Below are 24,483 nucleotides of genomic sequence, written 5' to 3' on the forward strand. Positions count from 1 at the left end.
CCCATACGAGCAGACAGATGCCTGGGAAGGTTCGGCCGGTTTCGCAGCCGGTGTCAACCCAACGGGACGGGGGATCCGGCCCGTCCCTGCGTGGGGACAGCTGCGGGTGGCCCCGGGGGTGGCAGTGCAGGGACAGGGACACGCCGGGGATGGCGGCCGCTGCCCGGAGAACGCCAGCCCTTCCCGGAGCTATGCAGGGCACGGGCCCAAAGCGGCTCCAGCACGGGGCTGTAGGCGATGCCCAGGGAACGGGACACACCCCAGTGACCGGCCGAACCCTGCCCGGACCCCTGCCTCGGCCCGCTCACCGCGGATGGAGGCGATGAGCGCGTTGCCGTCCTTGATCACCTCCTTGATGAACTTGTTGGTTCGCTCCAGCTCCTGTTCGTAGCACTTGAGGCGCTCACGGAAGTCGGGGCTGTCCAGGTAGCAGTCGCTGAACTCCAGCGGCGGGTGCCCCAGGCCACGGCTCGGCCCGGCTCCGCCGCGCTACGCCGACGGAGCGCTGCCGCCGCCGGCATCTCGCGGGCTCGCCCCGCCCGGCCGGCCCCGCCCGCCGCTCCCCGCCCGCTCCCGCTGCCGCGCCTCGGCCGCGCTGCTGGCACTAGGAGGTGTAGTCCGGGATGAGCCGCCCGGGGCCGCCGCCCGCCCAGCCCGACCGGGCCGGTCCGCTCCCGTCCGCTCCGCACGATCCGGGCCGAGCGCTGCCGCCGCCCCGCGGGCCGGTCGGAGTGCGCCCCCTGCCGGCGGGGCGGGGGCGGTGACGCGCGCACGCGTTGCCATGGACGCCGCGGCGGCGGCGCGTGACGCAACGGCGCGCGGTGATGACGTCAAATGGCTTCCACGTCGTCGGGGCGGCTAAGATGGCGGCGGCGGAGGGGAGCGGGGTTGGGGGGATTCTGGTGAGTGCGACCGAGGGGGCCCTGGGGGTAGCTGGGAGAGCCAGGAGGGGAGCCGTGGAGGCCGGACTGCGGGCGGGCCGGAGGCGTTCGGGCTTCCCTGTCTCCCTGAGCAGGGCCAGGCAGTAGGTCAGGTGCCGGGCAAAGGCGGAGCGGGGTCTGGAGGCCTGGGCGGGCGGCGGCTCGTCCGAAGGGTGGAGACGGCGAAAGGGGCCGAGGACAGGGGCGAGGAAGGCGACAGGAAAAGAAGACAGAAAAGGTGACAGGGTCAGGCGCAGGGCCGGAGAACCGCCGGCCTCCCGCCGTGCCATCCCTGCCCTGCCTGCCCCAGCATTTGCCGTAGAACCGGTCGGGCTGTGCCCTGTTTGCCTTCACCTCCGGGCACCCCAGAGCCTTCTTCTCCCGCAGGCGGGGAGGCATCAGCCCGGTTGTGAAAAACGAGGTTCACTTTCCTGGTAAATTTTAAGAAATAGGTTTAATAAAATAAAAAATAAGACAATTAGGAGAGAGGTTAAGCAAAATTACAGCCGGCCGGGTGACTTGGCATTCAGCCAAGCTCACAACCTGCTATTTCAGAGATATTCTTTAAATACCCTTTCTATTGCATCAGTCTGTTGCATATTCATGTTTCTTGGCTGTATCTTCATTATCACCTCCAGTTTGGGCCTTGGTCCATACTTTCTTCAGATGGTAGCTGCTGATAGTTGGTATATCAATAGCAGGGTCTTCTTTACATGTTCACTGGGTGTTATCCCGACCAGACAGTTTAAGCATACTATATCAACTACTACCACTGAGACATTAAATCTGAAGAATTAAGGATTTTTAGGAAAGTTAAGATAATAAGTTGCTGAATTAGCTGAAGTAGATAGGTAAGCTTTGTTCACAGTTAACAGAAGCCGGATCTTAGATAAGCTATCCCGGATTTAGTAACTCATTGCTTGTCAGCTTTATGTTTATGTAGCTGTGCTTGTAATGAAAAACAAAATGTGGTAAATAGGACATAAGATAGCTGCAGACTTCCTGCTTAAAGGACCCATTGAACACAGGAAACTGTAAGTTCTACCAAGGAATCATTTGTCATGAATGCATTGAAAAGGTAGAAAGGTCAGGACGAGGAAGACTCATCTTACTTCCTCATTTTGGGTGACCCCTCCCCAGAATAGACCCCTGACTCATTTTAAGAAACAAACTACACATGCTTAATAGCCTTTTTGCCAATTAGCATACGAAGCGAAGGAGGGGAGGTGACAGGAGTATGAATATGCATTTGTATTTTAGGTATTCAACACTTATGTAAATAAATGGTTTTGTAATTACCTGTGAATTTCGCAGCGCATATTAAGGAGCTATCCCGAGTGCTGCCCGGCCATAATAAACATACACTTTCTAACTTTAAACTGTTAGAGAGTTTTTGTCCGTCACAGTTGGGTATCGATACTAGATCAATACCCATATTTCTTTAATAAGTCACCACTATGCCTAATTTTTTACTAATAGCAGAAATAAAAACTTATATCTTTACAACAAAGTTATTAATCATATAGCGCACATCTTGCGAAAAGCCAACTTTATAATATACACTTATAACACGGTTAAGCCTGGTTCCTGAGCAGCCTCGGTGTGTGCCTGGGCTGGCGGTGTCCGTGCAGCTCCCCGGGGCTGTTAAATGTGGGTACTTGGGGGGTGATGCGGCTGTGCAGGCCTCAGGCAGTACCTCCCTTAAAAGACAGCTTTTTATTTCTTTCAGTTACTGCTGCCGGAACAGAGCACAGAGGACGGGTTCTGGGGGTGACAGGACAGGCTCACACACACCTGCTCAGCTCTTCAGGCCATGACCTGCTCACATCGGGCAGCAACAGCCTGGCCCTGCTGCAGAACTTTTTATTCATTGTATCCCTGAATTCCAAGCAGCTCTGTCCCTCCCCAACCCATCTGAAGTGCACACGAGCATTTTTGTGTTTCTTCCTAAAGGTTTGTACCCATTCAGTTCCCAGGTCTGGCAGATGTGTCCATATCCCAGGATATTCCAGTGGAAGGGGAGATCACTGTTCCTGTGGGATCTCACTCTCCTGATGAGGATTACTCCACACTGGATGAGCCAGTCAAGGACACAATTGTGAGTCTGAGCCCATGGCTGGGCTAAAACTCATGTTTTCTGGTGTCTTTGGCAGCTGTTGTGCAAAACCTGTGTTTTTGCACAGCTCTGCTCAACCTGTACTTCAGCGGGGATTGTTTTAGAACTCATCACGTAAAACAAATTCCTGTGGGTCAAAAACTGTCTGAATTGAGGCCCAAAGTTTCTCTGGGATCCTGAAATCAATGTGAGGGCAGAGTGGGAGCTTGTGAGAAACTCTACTGGCTGAAGGTATTTTTCATTTATTTTCTTTTCCTAGAGGAGCAAGCAAGTTGTTGGTTATATTCTGTCATTATTAAAAGATACAATATTGTTGTTGTTAAAGAAAAGAATATGATGCTGTGGTTGTTAAGGAATGTAGGAAAAGTAGCCATTGTTTGTTGCAGAGGATGCTACAGAACTTGGGTTGGATCCTCTCCTGATTTGCCAGCCATGTTCCTTTATTTCTGTCTCTTTGCTTTAGCTGGGAGCTGTAATTTTTGTGAGGGGATGAATTAAAGTGTTTTGTTTATTTCAGATGAGGGACCTGAAGGCCGTTGGGAAGAAGTTTGTCCATGTCATGTATCCTAGGAAGAGCAGCATGCTCCTCAGGGACTGTACGTGCTGGGGCCTTCCTGATCTCCAGAGGAGGGGCAGAATCCAGCAGGACAGGGATTCGGGAGTGCTGGACATCCTGAGCAGCAGATTTGACATCCAGGGTGTCACCAGGGCTCTGTGACAGGGTGGCATGGGCCAGGACGAGTGGAACTGGGAGCTTTAGCAACTGATGGGTCTTGAATGAATTTTATTATAGATCATGGTGTAAGATGCTGAGTAAGAAAATTGTAAAGCAGTGAGATGTGAAAAATGGCACCTTGGGAGTTGGGTAAGGGCCTCTGTCACTCCTAGGAAAGCGGAACTGAGATGGTTCTGTGACTTTTGTGATGTGTTTTCCCTCTCCCTGCAGGGGATCTTTGGGGCCCATTGGTGCTGTGTGTGTCCCTGGCTCTGTGAGTATTCCAGGGGAATTTGGGGTTTTGTAGCCCAGTGCATGAGGGAAATAAGGCATTAAAAATTACGAATTAATGTGTTAAGATCAATTTCATCTGATCCCTCTCTGTCTTGTGCAAGCACTGCTTGGTTGGGTTCTCTGATAAAATGTATTTGTGACACTTCAAGCCCATTAGAACCTCCTGTCCCTAAATTTAGGATTTAAGGATGATCTTTTCCTGGTCCCCTGGCCTAGGAATGGTTTTATTGAATGTGTCTCAAGTTGTCCTGATTCAGCTGTGGTGCCTGCATCCCGTAGTTATTCCAAGGTTTCTCTGAGGGTGGTTTGTTCAATCATACACTACTCTGCTGCTTTGAGAGGTACCAAAACTTTGGTACTTTAATTTCCATCTCAGCCTGTTGTCCGTGGCTTGATTCCCTTCTGAATACTTTCATAGCCCTCAAAAAACAGGGAAACAAATGGACTGAAATCACCTCAGTTGAGCCATAACTATTTTCCTTTCCTCTGCAAAACTGAGTATATAATGAAAATATAAAATGGATGAAAAACTATGGGCCTGCAGCATAACTGGGGATCAGTGTTGGGACTTCTACTCTGGCACCTACTCCAGTCTGGGAAAACTCCATCAATGCTGATGCCTCCATCTGTCTGTTCCCCACTGCAGCTGTTTCTTCCTGTTCCCCACTCCAGGATGCTGCAGGGTGGCTCTGCAGACAGCAAGGATGACGGAGGGCCCCAGTTTGCCGAGGTCTTTGTCATCATCTGGTTTGGGGCCATTGTCATCACACTCAACTCGAAGCTTCTGGGAGGGACCATGTGAGTGTGGGTTTATTCCATGGCAGCTCACGCGCTCCTGTGCACAGAGTTCTGCCCTGCCTGGCCTGACTGCTGCTTCCCTGTTGCTGTCTCCCTGTGCAGCTCCTTCTTCCAGAGCCTGTGTGTGCTGGGGTACTGCGTGATGCCGCTGACCGTGGCCATGCTGGTGTGCAGGCTGGTGCTGCTGGCGGGTGCGGGCACTGTCAGCTTCATCATCCGCCTCGTCGTGGTGGGGGCCATGTTCAGCTGGTCCACCTTGGGTGAGTCCCTCATGTGTGCCCTGTGCTTGGGGAGCTTGATCTGTGTTAATTCCCTCAGGCAAAACCAAGGGATGCTCTAGTCTAAGGTGTCCCTGGGCTGCTGAAGGGCTGTAGAAACGGTTCTTCCAATCCTTGAGCTGGCAGAGGTTCAGCTGCTGCCTCTGCTCCTGGTGATTTCCATGGTCATATGCAAATTGCCTTGGGCAGCAGAATGATGATTTAGTGTTAAACTCTGTGAGACTGGTGATTTATTCTATGATTGTTATAAATACTATTAGAAAATGCCGATTTTATAGAGATACATTTGCATGATTTCTCCTGTTCTTTATCTGCAAGTCTGGCTCTCACTGTACAGTGTTAATCAGCATTTATGGCCAGGCTGGTCAGGGCTTGGAGCAACCTGGGCTAGTGAAAGGTGTCCCTGGCTCTGGCAGGGGATGGAACTGGATATCCCTTCCAAGCCAAACCATGCTGTGATTCCATGATTCCATGACTTGTCATTCTGTATGATAAAGGAAGTTGCACTTGGTGATTACAGCCTGTTGGTTTGAGCAGTGGTTTCTTTTTCAACACAATTGCAGTGCAGATCCTCACTACAGTTTGCTCCATGCAGTGGGGGCTGTGAGGGTTCTGCTGCTCCTGCTCCACGTGCTTTGTGTCTCCGCAGCATCCACGGCGTTCCTGGCGGACAGCCAGCCCCCCAACCGCAAGGCACTCGTTGTGTACCCCATCTTCCTCTTCTACTTTGTCATCAGCTGGATGATCCTGACCTTTACTCCCCAGTGAGTACTATGCTGAGGGACTGGTACACGGACTGGACTTTTTCATGGATGCTGCAGTGAATCCTTGGCTTTATCTCTTTCTAATTTATATATAAGGATACTGTAAAAAGGCAGGTTGTGGGACAAAGCCAGAGAGCTGCAAAAAGTGCTCATTTGTGTGTCCCTCTTTGTGAAAGATACTGAGGTCCAGCTGCTGAGAGGTTTATTTAGCCCTGTTCTGTATTGGTGTTAAATAAACAATGCACACTGGGACAGGGGATGTTCCATCTGAGGAGAGAGCGAGAGATCCTGGATTTTCAAGCTGTTGGGAGATGAAGTTTGCATGACTTGGCAGATTTCCTGCCTCTGCTTGGATTCTCAATGAAGATAAAAATGCATTATCAAACCATAGAACTTCACTGCAATGATGTGTGGAGAGGAAAGAGACGTGTCTGACTCCTTTTCATTCTCTTGTAGAGTGGTGGGATGCACACCCAGGGCATTGAGGGACTGGGGCTTTCCCAGGAAAGGAGAGTTCAGTCAAAACTCAGTTGAGTCTCTTTGTAGGTGTTATAAATGAGAGGACCAAATTCGATAAATCAAAATTTGGAATTTTATTGAGAGACAAAATAACAGTCTCGGACAGCCACAATTAAAAGGACAGCGTCGAGCCCGGGTTGCCGCTGGGTGAACAACGATAACACACTCTGCCAGTCTGTTATCCCCAAGTTCACATTTTTGGTTTGCAGCAGTCTCTTTTTATACACTGGATCGCGGAGAGAGGCTCGGGATGTCGAAAGTCCTCCCTCCGAGGCATCTTCATTAAACATGCAGGTTTTAGTTCTAAGAGTCTGAATGGATCAGCCGAGGAGGACAATGCTGTTAATGGTCGGGTCCAGGTGTGGTGTGGAGATGTTAATTCCAGACAGAGACCATCTAGATACGGATCTGATACAATCATCGGGTCCTCCAGGCTATCATCCCCGTTTTCCATTGCCTTTTGTTTCTTTTCAACGATTCCTGGCAGTGACAGTCTTCTGTCCTCCTTTCTGGTAATTCCAATCAAGCTTTCCTTGTGTCCCTCCCATGCCTTTTCAGGCTAGAGAAATTCTTGCATTTTATTAAGCCACCTTCCCCCGAGTTAACTCACAAAATGCTATTTTAAACTAAACTTAACTTCCAACATGCTAGTTTATACAGAACTTATACAGTTTGTATTACATTTTATATTCTATTAACATGAATTAACTTTAGAACATATGTTACATTCCTTTTTAATGATTCCCAGCAGAGGCATGTTTGTGTCTCCCTCCTGGTAATTCTAATCATGTTTTGTCTCGTATCCCCCCCCCCCCCCCTTGTCTTTTCAGGCAAGAGAAATTCCTGTACCTTTACTGAGCTGCTTTCTTCTGAGTTAACTCATAGCATATTGGATTAAAACAAAACTTATAGGGATGGTATTACATTTTATATCTTTTAACACGAATTAACTTTAGGACATATATCACATAGGGAATTGGAGCTGGTGGCAAGGAGTTGCTTTTGCTCATATCCATGTATTGTGTGTGTCCATCCCTTCATGTGGCAGGAAAGAGGGTTCCACCTTGGTGCCTGCAGCACTGCATCCATGAGAGGACTGGGCTCACGGCATGTTACAGACCTGTGACCACAGGGAACAAAGCTCAGAGTCCTGCAGAAATGCTGACTGCTTTGTAGCAGGGACCAGGCTCTCACTCTGCATTTGGGAAGTGAAAATTCCTTGGAAAGTACCATGAATGTGTATGTATGATAATAACAAGGGGTTCTGTGCAGGAAGTTGAGGCTTTGCTGCACAGGCTGTTTGGGTCTGAAAAACCATACCAGGGTTTGGGCCCCAAAGTGTTAAAAACAGTTTAAAGGAAGGGAAGTAAATGGTACTAGAGGTGTTGGTTGCTCTGAAGCAGGATATGAATTCTGCTCTCACCTGCCTCTGTGTGACTGTTTGTTGAGGGTTAAGTTTCCTGTAGAATTTTTCCCCCCCCCATAAGTTGCTAGGAGACTAAATACTGTTAGTTAAAGGGTGCTTGACCCGGACAAAAGGGAGTTGATCACTTAGTTTTGGGGGAGAAAAAAAAGCTCCCAGAGAGCTGAGGGTGGGGGGGCTCGCTGCTCTCGGCTTCCAGGGAGCACGGTCGGGCGACTGGTAGCTGCCTGGAGTCCACGGTTAACGGAGGGGTCTGGTCCTGGGAATTCTATCATCTGTTGGAGCGCCCAGGAATTCGGAGTTTCTTCACTGCCCTGCTGGATTTTGGGTGAGACCGGGTCCAGCCGCTGCGGGTTCTCCGGCACTGCCCACTTCGTCTGCCAGGGCACCCCCCTGCCTGCGGAGGACAATCCACCGCTTTCCAGCCATCAGCGCTGGAGTTTTCACCGTTTGCCCCTCGGGGTTCTTGGTTCTGTTTTACTATTATTATAATTGCTGTTGTTGTTTGTCTGTCCTATTATAGTTACTAGTAAAGGACTGTTATTCCTTTCCTCATAGCTCTGACTGAAAAGGTTTTTTTTAATCTTCCAAATTAAAATAACACGGAGGGAAGGATTTAAATTCATCATTCCTAGAGAGGCCTGCCTCTCCTTAGCAGACACCTGTCTTTTCAAACCAAGACACTGTTCCTTTGGTTGTTAACGGGGACAGCAAAGAAATGTGTGCGAACGTGCATTCTGTTCCCTTGTACTTCCAGTGAGATGTCAGACACTGTTCTGTGGGTTTAGTGGGGTTTTAATTTTGCTTAATACTTTAATGAAAGGGAGAGGGCTCCTCCTGCAGGTTCATCGTGTACCTCTCCTGGGTACATGTGTGCAAGAGTCAGGTGTCTTGGCACAGACACTGGGAGCTGGGACTTGCTTTTGGAAACTACAGAAATGATTCCTGTTGTCTGTTGTTCTCAGTCAGCAATCCATGAAATATCTGGGGTGAAAAAGCTGCTGTAAAATGTCCTTTTTCCTACATTTGTGCAGACTGAAACTGAGGTCTGTGGGTTCTGCTGAGGTGTGAATGTGCCTAATTTCTAGTTATATGTGCAAGAGCAATCTGTGCTGTAAACACTGGCGATGGGTGGGAGTTGGGATGGAAAATGCTGAATTTCAGATTAAAAGTGCAATTTTGCATTTGTGGATGACAAGCTGCTGTGTTGTGTGGCAGGGCCTGGCTGTGGCACCAAGGGGCTGGAGGGGAGCTGTGGTGGTTTGTAGACATAGGAACCATGAAAAGGGGAAATTTTAGGCTTCCATTAAATTATTGCTGGTATGTGTTGTGGTTTCAGGCAGATTTTGGGAGAAACCCTCCCACAGGGCCCCCCTCTCCTCCCCCAACCGGTTTGGGAAAAGACTTCCTCAGAGAGAAGTGGAAAAAACCTGTTTATTAAACAGGCAAAGCACTCCCAGCACAATACCCGATGACAAGAGCTTCATGCCGCTTACGGAGGGATAACAAACTTAAAGTAAGAAAGTCTCCTCTTGAAGATAGTCACTGTGCTCCACCACTCCGTCTCTGCTGGCACTGGGAGAAAAGGAGATGTGCAGGGCTGGTCTTGGTGGGGTGGGTCCCCCGTGGAGGCCCCTGGTGCTTCCTCCAGGTCCTTAGTCCAGAGAGATTGAAACAGTTCTGAGGAGAGGGCAAAAAAAGGAAAAAAAAGGAAAAAAAAAAAAAAAAAAAAAAAAGGAAAAAAAAAGCTTCAGCTATTCTACAGCATCTAAATACGCTAGCACTAAACAAACTCCCGGGGAAAAAAACAACAGAGCTTCTTTCGTCTTGCAGTGTTCCAACTCCCCCGCTTCAAGGTCACTCCAAGGAGCAGAGTTTTCCTGGGGAAAAACAAACCGCGCTTCCCCTCCCCTTTGCACCCAATAGACGATTGGGGGATACACAATCACCCTAGGACAGTATGGAATGTGGTTTTTCTTTTACGTGTGCAATTTTTCTTTCATTTAAATGTTAGTTCAGCTTTTTGAAGCTGAAAAGAAGTATTCAAAGGAAGTAGATGATAAAGCTGTTGATGGCTATGGTGGGATTCCTTGAGCCAAATCTTTCTGTCCTACAAGAATTTAACCACACTTTCAAAGAAATCCTTGGATTCTCTCTGGGTCTTGTGACTTGAGCTGTTCTATCTGAAGGATAATTGGAGTAGCATTTAATTGATCCAGTAATATTTTGAAATTTTTTACATGACTTCAGAAAGTCAGAAAGCCCAAACTGGGCTCAAACCAAACTGGTTTCCTCAGCCGCTCCTGGAGGTCCTGCAGAGCCCCTGCTGTGACAGAACCAGTCATCCCTCAGCGAGAGGGTGGTCCCAAAGCCAACAGGACATGGGCACATTAAACACAACCAAACCATTTTGTTTCAGGGAAACAAAATGCCTCAAGCTTGTTTGAAATTTGCAGATGCCTAGAATTAATGCAGCTGATAGTCCCTTAAAGTGCTGGTGTCACCTGTGAGTGCTGAGTGTTCCCTGAATGTCCCTCATCCTGTCCAGCCAGGTGTGCAGCACATCCCTCCCAAGGGCCCTGCGGGGGAGTGATCCCTGTCACCACAACAGAGAGGTTTAATTTGTGCTGGAAATGTCTGTGGTAAGAACTGTTGTGCTTTCCAGGGGGAAAGGCCTTTCCTTGTTTAAAGCTGCTGGGGATGGGCAGCAAGGAGAAGCAGCTGTGTTGCTTATAATGGAGTGTATGAACTGCTCTACAGAGAAATGGCTGATCTTCCAATGCACAAACCAGGGTTTCTTTCCTACTAGGATTTTTTTAATACTGTTTATCAGCAGAAGTTGTTGTATATGTTTAATTTTGATCTGTTTAATACCAATAAAAAGGAAAATTATTTGTTTTAACTTGAAAAGTTCAAACAGGCAGAAAGTCACATGGGCAATGTGATATGTGGATGGAAGCTCTGTGCTCTCTGTACCTGTGGAACCTGCAGTACCAGGAGCTCCCCTGGCCTGGCTGAGGCAGGAGTGGGGAAGCTCCCCAGTCCCCACCTCGTGTCCCCTGGCCCCACATGGAGAGCAGGACATGGGCCACACGTGCCAGAGCCCTGATGCTGAGCCAGAACATCGCCCTGCCCAGGCTCGGATCCTGCTGGTGCTAACAGACTGGTCAGGGAAGGAGCAGTGGTGCTGGTGTACCCCAAAATCAGGGTTCCAGTGGCTTCAGGGCTGGGAGGTCTCAGCTGGGAGGCCACCCAAGGGACCTGTGTGTGCCTCAGCGGTGCTGGCCAGGGATCACCGGTGGCTGAACGAGGGAGGGGCAATGGGGGAGCAGAAACCTGGTAGGAAAAGGCCTGATAGGTGAATGGATATTAAGGCCCATCCCTGACTGCCTAATGAACCAATAGCAATTAAACACATTCCTGAGCCATACCAGGATCTGAGGCAGTGGCTAGGAAGGAGTTTGTCCATGCTCTCGCGCTGTGCTGCGGGCTGACAATAAGGACGTCCATAACATGATCCTGGGGAGCCTTGGCCCGGAGCTGGTGGCAGCAGGGACATACTGCCCCTGGGCCGAGCATGGGCTGTGGGGCTGGGGAAAGCCACCATGGCCCGGTGGTCACCAGAGGGCGGCAGGACCGCGCCGACCCTGGCAGCCTTTTGCAGTTTAGTTGTCACCTCCCTGTGGTTCTGGGGAGCACAGCCGGGGGACCGGGCTCGCAGGCAGCCCCAGGAGGTGAGGTGTGACCTGCCAGCTTCAGCCGCCACCGCCAGCCACCAGCTCGGGCTGTGGTGCCTCACCTGGCCCTGCTGTGGGGTTTCTGCCTGCTCAGGGCAAGAAGACACTTTCATTCATCAAGGGGCATTAAAAAAAAAAAAAAAAAAAAAAAAAAAAAAAAAAAAAAAAAAAAAAGACGACAATTTGCCCGTCCTGGAAATGTAACTGTTCCGCTCAAAAGAGGTGTTCCCAAGTGCAGCTCTGGGCTTTGTAGTTACACTTTGTTTGGCTAAAGCTCGAATTTAGCATTTTTGTCCCCCAAGCGAATCTTTTAAGGCAAATATTCTGCATGCTGAATTGTACCCTAGGGCAAATGAATGGGGCAGGTGACAGTGGAAGGAAAGACTTTCCCAGTAAATCAGGAAGTAACCCTTACAGTGCAGCTGTTGACAGCTGGGACTGTGAACCTGATTCCTGACCTTTGGCTTTCCTGGCAGGGAAACCAGGTGACATGGCTGCAGGAGCTGGAAGTCAGGCTGGAGGCTGCTGAATCTCCATGTTGCAAGTACTCAATGCAAGGGCAGTGATGGGTGGGATGGGACAGGCTTTGTCCAGCACGGAGGGTTCCTCAGTGGAGATGGGGAGAGCATCACCTAGGGCAGGTGTGACAGCCCAGCAGCAGGGGCAGCTGCTGGGACAGACACAAGGGTCACTGCATTGCTCTGCTGTCACCTTTTCAGGGGGCAATGCCTGTGCTGGGGGGTTCAGGGTCTCTGGGAGACAAGAGTGAAGGTTTGCTCTATTTATTCTGAATCCTAGTTGGAATAAAAACCAATAAGTGCACTTCCTGATGTAAGAAGGACGAGTTTGGTGTTTTTGTCCTGGTTACCCTCCCTGAACCCACGTTTCAGGGAAGGGAACAGGGCAAGTTTTCTGGAGTGCCATGGCTTCCCCATGCCTGGTACCTCGTCATATCTGCGCTTGGAGCCCTCTGTATCTGAGCAGCTGCTGTTTGTGCTGCTGATGGAAGCAAGGGAGCATCATCAGAGCCTTGGGGATAGTGGGGCACGTGGGCAGGCAGGGTCCTGACACCTGGGAACTCTGTTCTCCACTGTGCCCAGGTGGGAGGAGATGGAGCAATTCCCTGCCTCAGCCAGACTTCCCCTGCCTGTGCAGAAGTCTTGGCCCCAGCTCCTCCCAGAAGCCTGAAACACACCTCAGACAGCACCTGAAATCCATCCCAACGAACTCCCTCCAAACCCCCGCTCTTCCCCCAGTGCTGCATTGCCAGCAGTGAAAAGGGCACAATGTGAAGCACACCCTCCTCTGAAAGTATAGAGGGAGTTTGGTATTTTAAGAGAGAAATGAAGAATACAAATCCAGCTGGTCGAGTTGTAACTGTGGGTCTGCATGCTCTGGTGAGGAGAGTGTGGAGGTTCCAAGAGTAAGGACCATAACACCCCTTTCTAATCAAACGGAATTGAAAGTAAAATGAGGAAAAGCAAAATAAATGTAGTCTCTTGTGTGGTTCTTGCTAATGAGTTATGGTTTTACATTGCCAGCTTTGCCAGTGGCGGCAAGGGTTCCATCCACGGACGATGGATCCAAGGAGCACTGAGCACCAAGCAAAGCCACCGGCGTCTCCAGGCCAGCAGGATGAGCCCCTGGCCCCGTGCTCTTCCTCATCATCTGAAGATGAGGAAGGTGTCTATGGCTTCCTCTGTCCGAGGAGCAGCATGTGCAGTCCTGAGGATGAGCCTGGTTATGAGCTGATCCATGACAAATCCTTGCCATCCCTCTGGGGATCTTTTCCCAGGAGAACCAGGAGGCACTGATCAAGATTTATCATCCTCCCACAGCGACCTGCAGGGCACAGTGGGGATGCTACAGGCCACAATAAATTTTTCAGCAGCAGTGAAGCATTGGCCTTTGATGAACATTCCCAGACAAAGCCTGGACACAGACACAACAGAACAGATCAGGTGGGGCTGCTCAAGGCAGACCTGGGGAGAGCCCACAATGCCCTAGACTGCGAGGAAGATGAGGTTAATGCCTTCTCTGTGTCTCCTGGGGAGGTGAAGACAAGTCCTGGACATCTGGTAAATGTTCCACATGGCGGCTGTGGATGCCTGTTCCCTGTGCCCCATTCCTTGCTCCCTAGAGGTTCCCAGCTGGTCCTGAGGTTGGGATGCTCTGGCAGACACGGATGCTTTGTCTTCTCTTTTACTCTAAACTGCTTCAGGCTGGTGATATGCAGTTCAAATACAGTGTGTTAAGTTGCCTTTGTATCCTTTAACAGTTGATCTTACTACACTGAGAGGTTTCCACCCAAATAGGAACAGGATTTCTGTTCATCCTGGGGTGATGGCCAAGCAGAGCAGGGAGTGTGTCAGGGGTTGAAGGCAGGTGTTCCCCCAAGGCCCTGCAGGGAGGACAAGCCTCCCTGGCCAGGGGAATTGGCACTGGCTGTTTTCCTCTGTGTTTTGTTGTCGCGGTGCTGTTCCTCGCGCCGATGAGCGCGGCCACGGTCTAGCTCAGTCTCGTGCACCGCGGCAACGTATGAGGTCGGGGTGGCAAGCCGGGCAAGCCACCTCCTCCCTGTGGGGTCTTGGTTCCCCTCTCAGCAACGGTCAGCAGATGGCGAATGCAACCCATGGCAGCCAATCAAAAGGCGGACTCCTCTGGGCTCAGTTAAACAGGATTTTATTCAGGGGGAGAGGCAGCACGGGGCTCAGCACTCTCTGACCCACCGCCCAGAAGAGACCCCGAGGCCAGGCGTGCGGCAGGTTTTAAGGGTGGGTGGAAACGGGGGTGGCGATAACCGGTCAGCCAGTCACAGGAATCAGGGGGTTAACCGGGGGTGTGAACCATGGAACTGGGGACCAACCACAAAATGAGGGGAGGGGGTCTCCCGGGCCCCAGCCTATCACTCGGCACCCTTCCCGGAGTTTTCTAGAAGCCAGGGAAGGGTCTCTGAGTGACAGGGCGACCATGAGGAGGGGGGGGGGGGGAATTGACAGTGACAGGTGCAGGGAAGGGATGAATGACAGAAAACGTCTGGTTTTACAATAGACAAAACAACCAATGCAGAAGGGAAAACCAATGCAGAACACAGGGGTATACAGTGAACTAAACCATTATAAAAATAACTTTAAAATCTTACAAAAATAACTTAATAACTTAATAAAAACAATTCTCACACCACCACATCTCCCCCTTTTTTGTTTTTTCAAGAGGAGTGGGGCTGGAACGGAGGAGGGAGGTCAGTGACGCTGCGTTGGGTACCCCAGTCTATGCTCTTCTTCATCCGGATTTCTTTCTTCGTCTTCTGGGGTCCCCTCCAGCACCTCTTCCAACTCCAGTCCTTCCTCCTCATGGTCCTCTTCTGATGGCATGGTGACATGGTTAACTGTGGGGGAGTGTGAGGTGGCAGAAACCAAATTATACAACATCTTTTTTAGTACACTGAAAGCAAGGATAACAAGTAATAAAACAAACAAACAAATCAACACAGTCTTTATGATGGAGGAAACCCAGCCGGAGATTCCCTAGTTGGTAAAGAGTCTGCTCAGCCAGTCGTCTGTTTCTCTTTTTATGTTGTTCACCATCTCCCGCATCTGTCGGATGGCAGTGTGGATGTCCTCGGCTTTTGATGACAGGTTGAAGCAACACAACCCCTCAAACTCCTCACACCGGTGTCCATGGAGGAGGAGGAGGTAGTCGATAGCTGCCCTGTTTTGCAGCGTTGCCTGCCTTGTTACTTCCTCATCTGATAGGAGGCCGGCCAGCGCATTGGAAGTTAAATTTGCTTGTTTTGCTACCCAACACTCTAGGTGAGCCAGCTCACCTAGAGCTTTTGCGGTCGATACCCAGGGTAGAAAAACTGTGACTGCCACTCCCTTTACTTTTGACCAATGGATAATTTCCGAGTCACAGTCGGCATCGAGCGAGGCCAAATCTCTTTTTTGGACTTTTTTGCTGGTGGAATTTTTTCTCTGCCAATTCATGAGAGTGGTCTTGTTGGGGGAAAACAAGCCCAACCGGCCAAAAGTGCATGGTCCTCCTACAAGGTAAGGGGGGATGCCTGCCCATGCTCTATCCCCACAAATTAAAAACACACCTTTGGGAAGGGCCAGGGGTTTCCTATCAGTTGTTGAGGCCATCTCTACATGGGTGATCCGGCCACACCATATCTTGGCTGTGTAAACATTCTTGGTTTGGTAAATAAACTGATAGGATCTCTCCTGACCCTGAGGGGGTGTAAACATAAAATGAACACAAAAAGATGCATTTGATGAACCTAAAATTTCTAATTCATTGAGGGGAAAACTTAAGGTGGAAAGGGTGGATATATATTTTTTCCACAACAAAAACGGATTTCTAATTGGGAACGTAATTTCAACATCTAAAAAGGAATCAGGTGGGGATAGCTGGGAGATGGATTGACCCTTAGAAGCACCCTCTCTATTGGTCTGCTCCATGATCTCTAAGAGCTTGGCGGGTAACTCCTTGGGCCCATTTGGGATCCCCACAAGGCAGGTCATAAGTGGGTTGTCTGCTGACGTGGCCGCGAGGCAAATGTGGTCTTGCCCCATTGCCCGCGCCAGGGTCGCCCACACATTTGCTTTTTTGGTTGCGGGACCAGCCATCCGACGACTGGGAGACACAGGCTGAGCATTATCAGGGCTCCGAGGGTTAGATGGAACTTCCTCGGAGCAGGGAATCCGGCTCGGGTTGCTGCCATGTGGAAAACTGAAAGACACTAAACACATACGTTACTTAAATTCGACAACAGCAGGGAAAGGGATGGCTCCGCCCGGAGCTGATGTTCAGCTCTCCTCGTTTGATGTTTTCCTTTTCCACCTCCACGCTGCCATGGTGACTTGCGGACTGTTGATTTTGCCAGACCCTGGGCTTTTGGGAACATAGGGCCTCACCCACTTTGCTGGAATCCATTTCGGCCCCGTGGAGGTGGACACACAGGCGTATCCACGTCCCCACGTGACCAGATCGTGTGGCCCTTCTGTCCCTCCAGACCCAGGATCTCTGACCATGACCTGAGGTTGTTCATTGACCCCAAACAGCGAGCTGGCACCGAAGTGTCGGACAATGGGCGGATTGAGACCTTCGTAAGAACAATTCAGGAAGTTAATGGTAAACAAAGCTCTGGCCAGCCTGACTGATGGTGACTCTGTCTTGAGGACCCTCTGCTGCTGATGTAATACACGCTTGATGGTCCCATGGGTCCTCTCAACCATGGCTTGGCCTGTGGGGGAGTGGGGGATGCCGGTCTTGTGCTCCACCCCCCCATTGCTGCAGGAAGCTACGAAGCTCCCTGGATTTATACGCCGGGCCATTATCGGTTTTCAGTTCTCTCGGAATGCCCATGAAGGAGAAGGCGTGGATGAGGTGTTTTATGGCATCCCCGGCCTTCTCCCCTGTGTGGGCAGAGGCGAACACGGCTCCAGAAAAGGTATCCACTGACACATGTATGTATTTTTGTCGTCCGAATTGTGGGAAATGTGTGACATCTGTTTGCCACACCTCACAGCTCCGCAGCCCTCGGGGATTAACCCCTGCATGTAGAGTTGGAACAGCCTGCTGGGAGCACGATGGACACGCGGCCACGATCACTCTGGCCTGTTCCCGCGTAAGGTGGAAACGGCGAACAAGGCCAGGCGCGTTTTGGTGGAAGAGCTGGTGGCTGAGTTTTGCCTGCATAAAGATGTTTGGCAGGGGGGCCATCTCAGCGGGGGCAGCAAGGGCATCAGCCTTCCTGTTCCCCTCTGCGATGAACCCTGGCAAATCGGTGTGTGATCTCGTATGCATCACAAAATAGGGTTGCTCTCGGTAGGAGACCAATCTAACTAATTTCGAGAGCAAGTCATAAAGCGCTATGTTGGACACCTCCTGTAAAATCGCCTGATCTGCTCTGGATACCACCCCCGCCACATAGGCGGAGTCTGTGACCAGATTAAAGGGTTCAGGAAACCGCTCAAATGCCCTAACGACAGCGGCCAACTCAGCGACTTGAGGTGATCCTTCCACCTCGGCAATATCAGCCTCCCACTGCTGAGTTTGAGGGTCCTTCCAAGTCAGAACTGACTTGTGGGACCTTCCGGACGCGTCTGTAAAAACGGTTAGAGCCTTGAGGGGCCTCCTACTGCGAACCTCTTTCAGAGATAAAACAAATTTAACTTCCGAATTGAAAATTTTGTGGGCAGGCCGATGAATAGAAATTTGCCCAGTGAAGGAATCCAGGGTGAATTGGAGTGCTTCGTTTTCCTGAAGCAAGTGTTCCAACATAGCTTTAGAAATTTGGCCCGATCTTAAACCAATTGGGAGGTGAATACATTCGAAGTCACCGCCGGCCAATTCTCTGATCCGGAACCTTGCTTTCCGGATCAGCTCTGCCACCAACTCTTGTGGCCGGGTCATCCTCTTGGACCGTTGATGACTCAGGAAGACCCACTCCATGATTGAGAGTGGATCATTCCCTTCTCGGTCCTTCTTTGGGATGTTCCTCCATTGGAAGATCATCCCATGGAGGTGCGGCAACTTTCCCATGATGATAAATTTGAAAGGAAGCTCCGGGTCGAATCGGTGAGCTTGCCTCTTTGACATTGCATCCTGGACCTTTTCCAGTGCCTTCTCCGCCTCAGGGGTAAGGACCCTAGGAGAACTCAGCTCCTCTCCCCCTTTCAATAAATTGAAAAGGGGGGCTAGGTCGTTAGTGGTCAGACCCAGCCAGGGCCTTACCCAGTTCAAAGCCCCACACAGTTGATGGACATCTGCGAGGGAACTTACTTTTGTTTTAATCGCCAAGTTTTGCGGCACAATGGTCCGCTTCCCGATCTCGAGCCTGAGGTATTTCCAGGGCGGCATCCACTGAACCTTTTCTTCCTGTAGCTCAAACCCTGCAGCAACCAGTGCATCGACTGTCAGACCAAGCACATGGGAAAGCATGTCATCATTCGGGGCACACACCAGGACATCATCCATGTAGTGGTAAATGATGGCCTGTCCCGCGGCTGCGCGGACAGGGGACAGCAAGGAGGCCACATACCACTGGCAGATAACAGGTGAGTTCTTCATCCCTTGCGGGAGAACCCGCCAGTGATAGCGTCTCCTTGGGGCTTCCCGGTTGATGGTGGGCACCGAGAAAGCAAAACGTGGGGCATCGTCAGGGTGCAGAGGAATTTGAAAGAAGCAATCTTTTATATCTATAACAGCCAATTGCCAATTTTGGGGGAGCATAGTCGGGGAAGGCATCCCAGGTTGGAGAGACCCCATGTCCTCGATGACATTGTTAATTTGGCGGAGGTCCTGAAGGAGCCGCCACTTGTCCTTCCCCGGCTTTTGAATTACAAAAACTGGGGAATTCCAAGGGCTGTCGGTTTCTACGATGTGGCCCTTGGCCAATTGCTCCTTCACGAGCTCCTCGAGCGCTTTTAATTTTGGTTTTGAAAGCGGCCATTGCTCCACCCAAACTGTTTCGTTCATCAGCCAATTAAGTTTCTTGGTGGGACGCTCGTCAATGGACGCTGCGGAAATCTCCACTGAGGGGTCGGGTATGTCAATTTTGACCCCCCATTGCGACATGAGATCTCTGCCAAGCAGAGGCTCCTTGTAATCTAAAACAAAAGGACGGATGTTAGCCAATTGTCCTTTTGGCCCCTTAATTTGCACTATGCTCCTGGATTGTCTTGCCAATTGCAACTCTCCGACACCTTGAACGTGTCCAGCCACGTCCTGCAGAGCCCAATGTGACGGCCAATCTTTTGCTGGCACGACCGTCACATCTGCCCCCGTGTCTAAAAGGCCTCTGATGTTTAAGGTTTCCCCACCCACCCTAAACTCACAGTCTACCCGGGGCCTTTCTTCAGTGATGGCTTGCACAGGGCAAGCTACTGGGGTGTTGTTCGGTCCCCGGGTAGGGATGATTTGTGCGATCACCTGTCCCTTAGGAATAAATGTGGGTGGATGGGTGCAGCGCAGCCAGAGGATGAGATTTCCGGGGTCGTTGACAAGAACCCCTGGAAGAATCTCGACCTCTTGCGGGGTGTACTTACAGTCCCCGATGATGACAAGCTCCTTTCCTTGGACTGGCCAGGCTCCTTGTTCTTTGATGTTTATGGAAAGGAAGGTCCAATCCGCCGTCCTCAGATGGAGCGCTTCGGTGAGCCGCAGCCGATAAGGTTCATGCCTTGATGATGTTACTAAAATTGGCTTTGAAAGGTCATGGTCAGTACTGTATGTCAAATCTGGTATGTCATGTCCGGTATTATTGTCTGTCTCAGTGAAAGGCAGTGTATCATTGGCGCTAGATGTTTCTTCCCCCTCCCCCGCTGCTCAGTCCGCCCTATTTCTATCTTCGCGCCGGGCGGACCTGCGCTCCCCCCTTAGTTTAACTGTCGGGAGCTATCTCCCGACCCTCCCCTGTTCCCACTCCCCCCGCCTTCCCCCCTTTTCTTTTTCAAAGCTTCAACGGCATCCCGCAGTGGGCAGGTGTTCACCCAGTGCCCGGGCTCCCGGCAGATTAGACACCGGTTCTTCTGGGGCACATACGGTCCGCGTGTCGGTCCCAGGGTGCCAGACACTGCTGAAACTCTCGGTGTTATTGATTTCCCTTCCCGGTCGTTTCCCTGCATGTAGGGGACCTTTAGCTGACACACCCTGAGCATATCTGGAAGGGTCGGAGGGGGGTCCAGAGGGAGACTCAAAATTGCACTCCAGCACATGTTATTTGCATTTGCAAACACCATCTCCCTCAAGATCCCATCCCTTACCGCCACTTCCGTTACTTGCACCTCGATTGCTCGGGTGAGCCGCTCGACGAACTTGGTGAAACTTTCCTTGGCCCCCTGCATGATCTTGTAATAGGGTACGACCGGGCCGTCTGGCACCATTCCAAAAAATGCGGAGACTGCATGCTCCCTGGCAATCTGGAGGGCTTTGATGGGGATATCTGAGGTTTGGTCCGATGGGTCGGCCCATCTCCCCTCACCCATAAGGTGTTCTAAAGTGAGGGGGTTCCCGTTGTCGTCCACCGCAGTCTCCGGGTCTCGGAGGAGACTGGGCAAGGCCTCCCTGAGTTGTTGCCTCCATGCCGCTACCCACAGTTTGAACTCTGTTGAGTCAAGCAGGCAGGAGAACAGCTGCTTCAGGTCCGCAGGAATAACAACAGCGGCATCGAGATCTGAACGGAGCAAACCCCTGAAATAGGGGCTGTCCCGCCCATAATCTCGATGGGCCTTGCACAGATCCCGGATGGTGGACTGGGGGAACGGGTGATGGATCGCTCGGACCCGCTGCCCTCCTCGGGAGCCCTTATAAACAACTGGGGATACCGAAGGAACAGGGGAAGGCTGATGCATCCCTGCAGGCTCAGGCCCTGGCCCCGCCCCCTCCGGGCCCAGACCGTGGGAACCGGAAGGGGGAGCGTGGGAACCAGCAGGGGGAGCGTGGGAACCGGAAGCCCAGGAGGCAGGTCTTCTGGCAGGGGGCGTGGTTTGGGAACCTGATGATGTAAAGTGGGTGTTCCCATGAGGGGAGTAACTGGCAGGAGCCGAGGGTGGAGTTTTCGGCGAGGGAGGAGGCATGGGCGGAGCCCTTTTATGAAGGGGAGGAGTATAGGAAAGGAAGGGGTTGGAAGAGTTTGGGGCGGGAAGAAAAGGATTTAGAGAAGAGGAAGAGGGGGATGGGGAGAACCGTGCCATGTGGTCTCCTCCATCTTGGGGATAAGGGGTAGGGGAGCCATTTTGTGGTTGGGGAGTCTCAGCTAGACTAAATCTAACACGAGGTTTATTAACTGGGGAAGATGGGGAAGGGTAGAATTCTTGAGCAGCTAGGCCAGGGCTGTCCAAGAAGCCCCAAGCAGTCTGGCTAGGACTGCCTGGGCGGGGGGGTTGAGAATTCCTGGGGGAGCCTGAGCCAGCAGGTTGGGGTCCTGCTGCTCCCTTCAGAATTCCCTTCTGGGGACAAGGGGAAGGGGAACGGGGACAGGGAGAACAGGGGGAGGTTTGCCTAAAACTGGGCTTTTTCTGCACTCCCTTGTTGGTAGTTGAAGCAGCTGCTGAGAGCTGCACAGCCAGATTAAAGAATTTTGTGGCTTGCTTGTCCCCTTGGAGCACCAGATCATGGATTTTGTTTTGTACAACCGTCCAAAACTTGGGGCTGTACACTTGCTCCGGGGACACATGAGGAAAGTGCAGGAAAAGCCACCTCACAAACCCCTTGAGCTCGCCCCTCGAAACCTTTAACTGGGCGAGCTCCACAACCGACTTAAAACTATGATACACACCTTTTTGGGCAGCGGAGAGTTTTGCGCCCATCTCTCCGAAACCGAAACCAAAATCAGGGGCTCGGGGACACCTCAACCCGAACAAATCCCCCTTGCCTGCTGCCCACCCGATGACACCCAGACAAAAGCAAACTTAACAGAAAACGAACGTGGAGGTCACTCCCCTAAAACCGGGCAAAACCTAAAACCCAAACCCGGGGGGTCCGCACCGAAAAATAAAATCGCAGTGTCTAAAACCCTTGTGGACACTTCCACCCAAAAGACAACTGCTCGAAACTTAAAGTTTACAAAACAAAAAAGAACAAAAGAGCACCCCGAGGAGAGTAACCCGCAGGGGGATGAGGCTAACCACCACCCCCCCGAGCTGCGCAGCCTGAGATCCCCCCCACTCCTGGAGGATCCCTCCCGAAATTAGGGTCTCCACACCGGGAGCACCCTCCGAAAGTAAGCCCCCTCACGAAGAAGGCTTACCCCCTCCTGGGATGCGATGAAGCCTGGGGTCTCGAGATCAGCTGCCTGAAGAGGACCTGCTGGGCGCTTCAGGCTGTCCTCTTCGTCCCTTGGGAGCGTGATCTTACGAAGCCGCTCGACCAAGGGTAGCGGGGCGTCCAAGGACTTTTCTTCAGGCTCTTGCAGCCTAAGTCCGTGCCGCGGGGTCTGCCTCGTGACCGGGGGGTGCCCCACGATGGACGCCAAACCGCTGTCACGGTGCTGTTCCTCGCGCTGATGAGCGCGGCCACGGGCTAGCTCAGTCTCGTGCACCGCGGCAACGTATGAGGTCGGGGTGGCAAGCCGGGCGAGCCACCTCCTCCCTGTGGGGTCTTGGTTCCCCTCTCAGCGACGGTCAGCAGATGGCAAATGCAACCCACGGCAGCCAATCAAAAGGCGGACTCCTCTGGGCTCAGTTAAACAGGATTTTATTCAGGGGGAGAGGCAGCACGGGGCTCAGCACTCTCTGACCCACCGCCCAGAAGAGACCCCGAGGCCAGGCGTGCGGCAGGTTTTAAGGGTGGGTGGAAACGGGGGTGGCGATAACCGGTCAGCCAGTCACAGGAATCAGGGGGTTAACCGGGGGTGTGAACCATGGAACTGGGGACCAACCACAAAATGAGGGGAGGGGGTCTCCCGGGCCCCAGCCTATCACTCGGCACCCTTCCTGGAGGATTCTAGAAGCCAGGGAAGGGTCTCTGAGTGGCAGGCAGGCGACCACGAGGAGGGGGGTGGGGGATTGACAGCGACAGGTGCAGGGAAGGGATGAATGACAGAAAACGTCTGGTTTTACAACAGACAAAACAACCGATGCAGAAGGGAAAACCAATGCAGAACACAGGGGTATACAGTGAACTAAACCATTATAAAAATAACTTTAAAATCTTACAAAAATAACTTAATAACTTAATAAAAACAATTCTCACACCACCACATTTTGTCTGGGCATTGTGGGCTTTTCTCTCAGCTCCTCCTTTGCCTGTGGGCCCACAGGCTCCTGGCTGGGCTCCCTCACTGCAGTGTCTGTGTTCCTTGTGCAATCTGTTTGTCTATCAGGTCCCAATGACATCTCTGTACCCCTCTGAGTCCCTGTGCTTACAAGAAACTCCTGTGAGCATAGTGGCCCTCAGGCCCTCAAGACATCTGGTCCTGGTTATTTTGGTTGCAGAGAGCTCCAGGCTCTGGAGCCCTTGGAGCAGAGTAGTTGTGGGGGCCATTGGAGCAGCCTCATCCCCATGGCTGTTCTCCTGGTGCTTCCCCATCCCTATCTCTGTCTTGTGCTTCCCACCGCTTCTGTTGCTGCTGCAAGGCAGGAGCCTGATAAGCTCATTGATATCTGCAGGAGAAAGGCAAAGGGTGAATTTCAGAGCTCAGCAAGAACTGCTGGATTTCACCAGGATTGTGTTTTCTGGTTCTTTTCAAGTCTTTTTCTGTTGTTTTGTGTCACTGTCTCAGGATCATAAACAGAACATGCAATTATTTATCCTGGGCACTGATTTAAATCCTTCCTCTCCCCATAACTCAGCCCTCCCTTAGCAAAACCCACGGGGCTGAGGTCTGGGCTGGGGCTGCTGCCTCTTCTTTCTCAGGGCTTTGGAATTCTTCCCAGCAGCAGGAACAGAAGCCTGAGACAGCCCAGCACAGGGTGTGGGGACAGCCCACTCTGCATCCTGCCTGCAGCCAGGATCTGTCCCTGAAAAACCTCTTCTACCTTTTGATTCCCTTTGTATTGGGGAAGCAGGTGGCTGCAGCTCAGCCCTGTGGCACAGGGCTGGGAGCAGGATCCCTCTCCAGGTCAAGCCTGGCAGCCCCAATGGCCACGGGGGCGAAAAGAATTCACTGTTGCATTATGAAGCTTTGTGTGTGTAAGGATTGGCAATAACGGTTTTTCTGAAGCTGCCTCAGAGCCGTTCCTGGCATCCCCAAAGAAGGCTGGCAGTGGTACATGGCTCCTATCCAGCCTGGAAATATCCTGGGGTGCGGTGCCCGGGAGCAGGGGATGGGCATGGGATGGGCACTTGGTGTCTCTGAGCATGGAATGTCTCTCCTTGTCCATGCCTGAAGGAAATGACATCTTTGGGCAGTGGTTTTAACTGAACAGGTGTCAAGGGAAGATGTGTCCGATGCTGTTTGCTGTAAATCCTGCTC

The 24,483-nt window shown here is 51.6% G+C and overlaps 1 protein-coding gene across 9 annotated transcripts; it reads left to right on the plus strand.

The window, feature by feature from the left end:
- Nucleotides 1–824: 824 nt before the first annotated feature.
- On the plus strand, nucleotides 825–14,471 carry LOC120764929 (protein YIPF6). Of its 9 annotated transcripts, none has more exons than XR_005704326.1 (9): nucleotides 825–902; nucleotides 2,890–3,018; nucleotides 3,554–3,632; nucleotides 3,983–4,025; nucleotides 4,718–4,843; nucleotides 4,946–5,103; nucleotides 5,771–5,885; nucleotides 7,453–7,643; nucleotides 13,106–13,226. XR_005704326.1 is itself a non-coding variant. In XM_040089086.2 (8 exons), the coding sequence occupies exons 1-8, from the start codon at nucleotides 825–827 to the stop codon at nucleotides 13,314–13,316; spliced, it is 939 nt and encodes a 312-aa protein (XP_039945020.1). In that variant the 3' UTR covers nucleotides 13,317–14,471. The 9 variants fall into 9 exon arrangements, 6 of the variants coding, with proteins under 6 accessions (XP_039945020.1, XP_039945024.1, XP_039945023.1 ...); XR_009208597.1 differs by lacking the exon at nucleotides 7,453–7,643 and adding an exon at nucleotides 12,041–12,108 and having other exon boundaries at nucleotides 13,106–13,223; XR_005704327.2 differs by lacking the exon at nucleotides 13,106–13,226 and adding an exon at nucleotides 8,027–11,604.
- The last annotated feature ends 10,012 nt before the right edge of the window (nucleotides 14,472–24,483 follow it).

Source organism: Hirundo rustica, chromosome W (assembly GCF_015227805.2).
Source record: "Hirundo rustica isolate bHirRus1 chromosome W, bHirRus1.pri.v3, whole genome shotgun sequence".
Lineage (NCBI taxonomy): Eukaryota > Metazoa > Chordata > Aves > Passeriformes > Hirundinidae > Hirundo > Hirundo rustica.

Coding starts and splice junctions, on each gene's coding strand:
- LOC120764929 (XM_040089086.2), top strand. CDS start 825: ATGACGTCAAATGGCTTCCACGTCGTCGGGGCGGCTAAGATGGCGGCG. Junction 3,633..3,982: donor CAGCATGCTCCTCAGGGACT/GTACGTGCTGGG, acceptor CTCTCCCTGCAG/GGGATCTTTGGGGCCCATTG. Junction 5,886..13,105: donor ATCCTGACCTTTACTCCCCA/GTGAGTACTATG, acceptor TTACATTGCCAG/CTTTGCCAGTGGCGGCAAGG.